At 34.2% G+C, this 2511-nt stretch overlaps 1 protein-coding gene across 1 annotated transcript; it reads right to left on the bottom strand.

The window, feature by feature from the left end:
- Positions 1–265: 265 nt before the first annotated feature.
- LOC102809701 (uncharacterized) lies at positions 266–868 on the bottom strand. Its single transcript, XM_006812261.1, has one exon. It carries the CDS (start codon positions 866–868, stop codon positions 266–268), a length of 603 nt encoding a protein of 200 aa, XP_006812324.1.
- Between the last annotated feature and the right edge of the window lie 1643 nt (positions 869–2511).

Here is a 2511-nt window from a genome sequence, read left to right as displayed (position 1 = left end):
TAACACAACCCATATATATTTCGTCCATGTGTCCTTCAACTGATTGAATCATTGATTCTAGCAAAACACATCATATATTCACACATCTTAATGGTTGGTGACGCGGTCGATCACTTTGTTCCTTTGTCCTAAAAAAACACGTAGCAATACTAGCAATTTTCGTTCGTATCATACGATAATTTTTAATGCGACTCACAGCGACATTATGGATTTATCCAAGTTGTAGCAATCAAATTATGTATATACTCAAAGCTAGAATTTAGTGTCAGATGATTTTCCCGTTCTCATGTGCAAGTTGGTTCTTTTTCTTAGCTTCTTGTTCGTCCATCGCAATATGATATCCCTCTGCCATTCGTGTAATTACAAATTCGAATATTTGGGTCCATGATTGTTTGGTTTGTTTGTCATAGTGGTGGCCTGTCAATGCAATATCCCACACTGTCTGCATACTGGTTACATATGTTGAGAAATAGTCTACTTTAAAACCCTCAAAATGAATGTGTTTTTTACCAAGTCCAACAAACAAAGTCGTAACATCTCCGTCAAGATTTTCCAGATTTTCAACGCAGGCGCCAACAGCTTGCATAAATCGCCTCGAGTGCCCTCTGAATACTTCGTTTTGCGAAAGAATATCTACAGGAACATACCTGAACGGAAATAAGATCTTAATGTTCTCGTTGATGGCAAATATTTGTAGAAACACCTGGGCACCGTTGCCTGTTAGATCGCAAGCAAGTTTGGGCCACGTTCTCCTCAGCTCCGATATTTGCTCTGAACTGAACCGTGGTGATTTTGAAAGGTTGGCTATATGGACGTTGTTCCCCCGCATGCCTGCAACAGCCGTACCGATCGACTCGGTACACCCCATAATGTAGTCTTTGATATAGTTGTACACAAAACCGCAAATAAATGCCGCTGTATCCTGTCCACAAATATTAACTAGTAGTGTCTTAAGGTAACAGAACTGTCATTGGAACGGGCTTTTACTGTGTATGTTAAACTGTCAAAGTACGCACGTATTTATATTCCATTCACTAAGTAGTTGTAGGATGCACGAGAGAGGAGACGATCAATCACCGATTAAACAGGCTAACAATAAATTAAATCCAATCGAAGCTAATATATTGGGTCCGTTACTGTAGTAGTGGCCAATACAGGACGAGAACGACTAACAAGTACGCAGTGTGGTGCTTGACGATTTAATAACGCTCCTGGTTTGCTAGACTTCCTGGAGAAGTCAGTAAGCCATGCTGAGTGATCAATATTTTCTATATTATTCAGTGCACTTAAGAGCATCTCACAGCTGGAAGTGACGTCTAGAAATACGAGAGTGACTGTCCATGTGATTGCATATTTGTAAAATATCAAGGTTGGTGTGTACGTGCCCCTTTCCGTGTACGCACTATTCACTATTTTAAGATTCATTAGAATATACGACGCGTTATAAGCAGCCTAACCGAGCAAAGAAATCACTAGAAATATAATGAAATCACTTCTAATATTGCCAATAGGTGGGATAATGAAATGAATATGTAAATTAATCTGGGTATAGTATATCATTCAGTGCAGCATCGCTGTGATGTGATGTCACAATTCGTAATTACAAATTAAAATGTGATGTCACAATTCACAATTACATATTAAGATGTGATGTCACAATTCGTAATTACAAATTAAAATGTGATGTCACAATTCACAATTACATATTAAGATGTGATGTCACAATTCACAATTACATATTAAAATGTGATGTCACAATTCACAATTACATATTAAGATGTGATGTCACAATTCATAATTACATATTAAAATGTGATGTCACAATTCACAATTACATATTAAGATGTGATGTCACAATTCACAATTACATATTAAAATGTGATGTCACAATTCACAATTACATATTAAAATGTGATGTCACAATTCACAATTACATTTTAAAATGTGATGTCAAAATTCACAATTACATATTAAGATGTCACAATTCACAATTACATATTACGATGTGATGTCACAATTCGTAATTACATATTGAGATGTGATGTCACAAATCACAATTACATATTAAGATGTGATGTCACAATTCACAATTACATATTAAAATGTGATGTTACAATTCACAATTACATATTATAATGTGATGTTACAATTCACATTTACAAATTAAAATGTGATGTCACAATTCACAATTACATATTAAAATGTGATGTCACAATTCACAATTACATATTAATTAAAATGTGATGTTACATTTCACAATTACATATTAAAATGTGATGTGACAATTACAAATTAAGATGTGATGTCACAATTCACAATTACATATTAAGATGTCACAATTCACAATTACATATTAAAAAGTGATGTCACAATTCACAATTACATATTAAGACGTGATGTCACAAATCACAATTACATATTAAAATGTGATGTCACAATTCACAATTACATATTAAAATGCGATGTCACAATTCACAATTACATATTAAGATGTGATGTCACAATTCGTAA

Source organism: Saccoglossus kowalevskii, chromosome 11, assembly GCF_978046115.1.
Source record: "Saccoglossus kowalevskii chromosome 11, keSacKowa6.1, whole genome shotgun sequence".
Taxonomy (NCBI): domain Eukaryota; kingdom Metazoa; phylum Hemichordata; class Enteropneusta; family Harrimaniidae; genus Saccoglossus; species Saccoglossus kowalevskii.
Note: the sequence above shows the minus strand (reverse complement) of the source record. Positions and strands in the feature narration are given on the sequence as shown.

Excerpts from the sequence above, each read along its gene's own strand:
- LOC102809701 (XM_006812261.1), bottom strand. The coding sequence starts at position 868 with ATGGGGTGTACCGAGTCGATCGGTACGGCTGTTGCAGGCATGCGGGGG.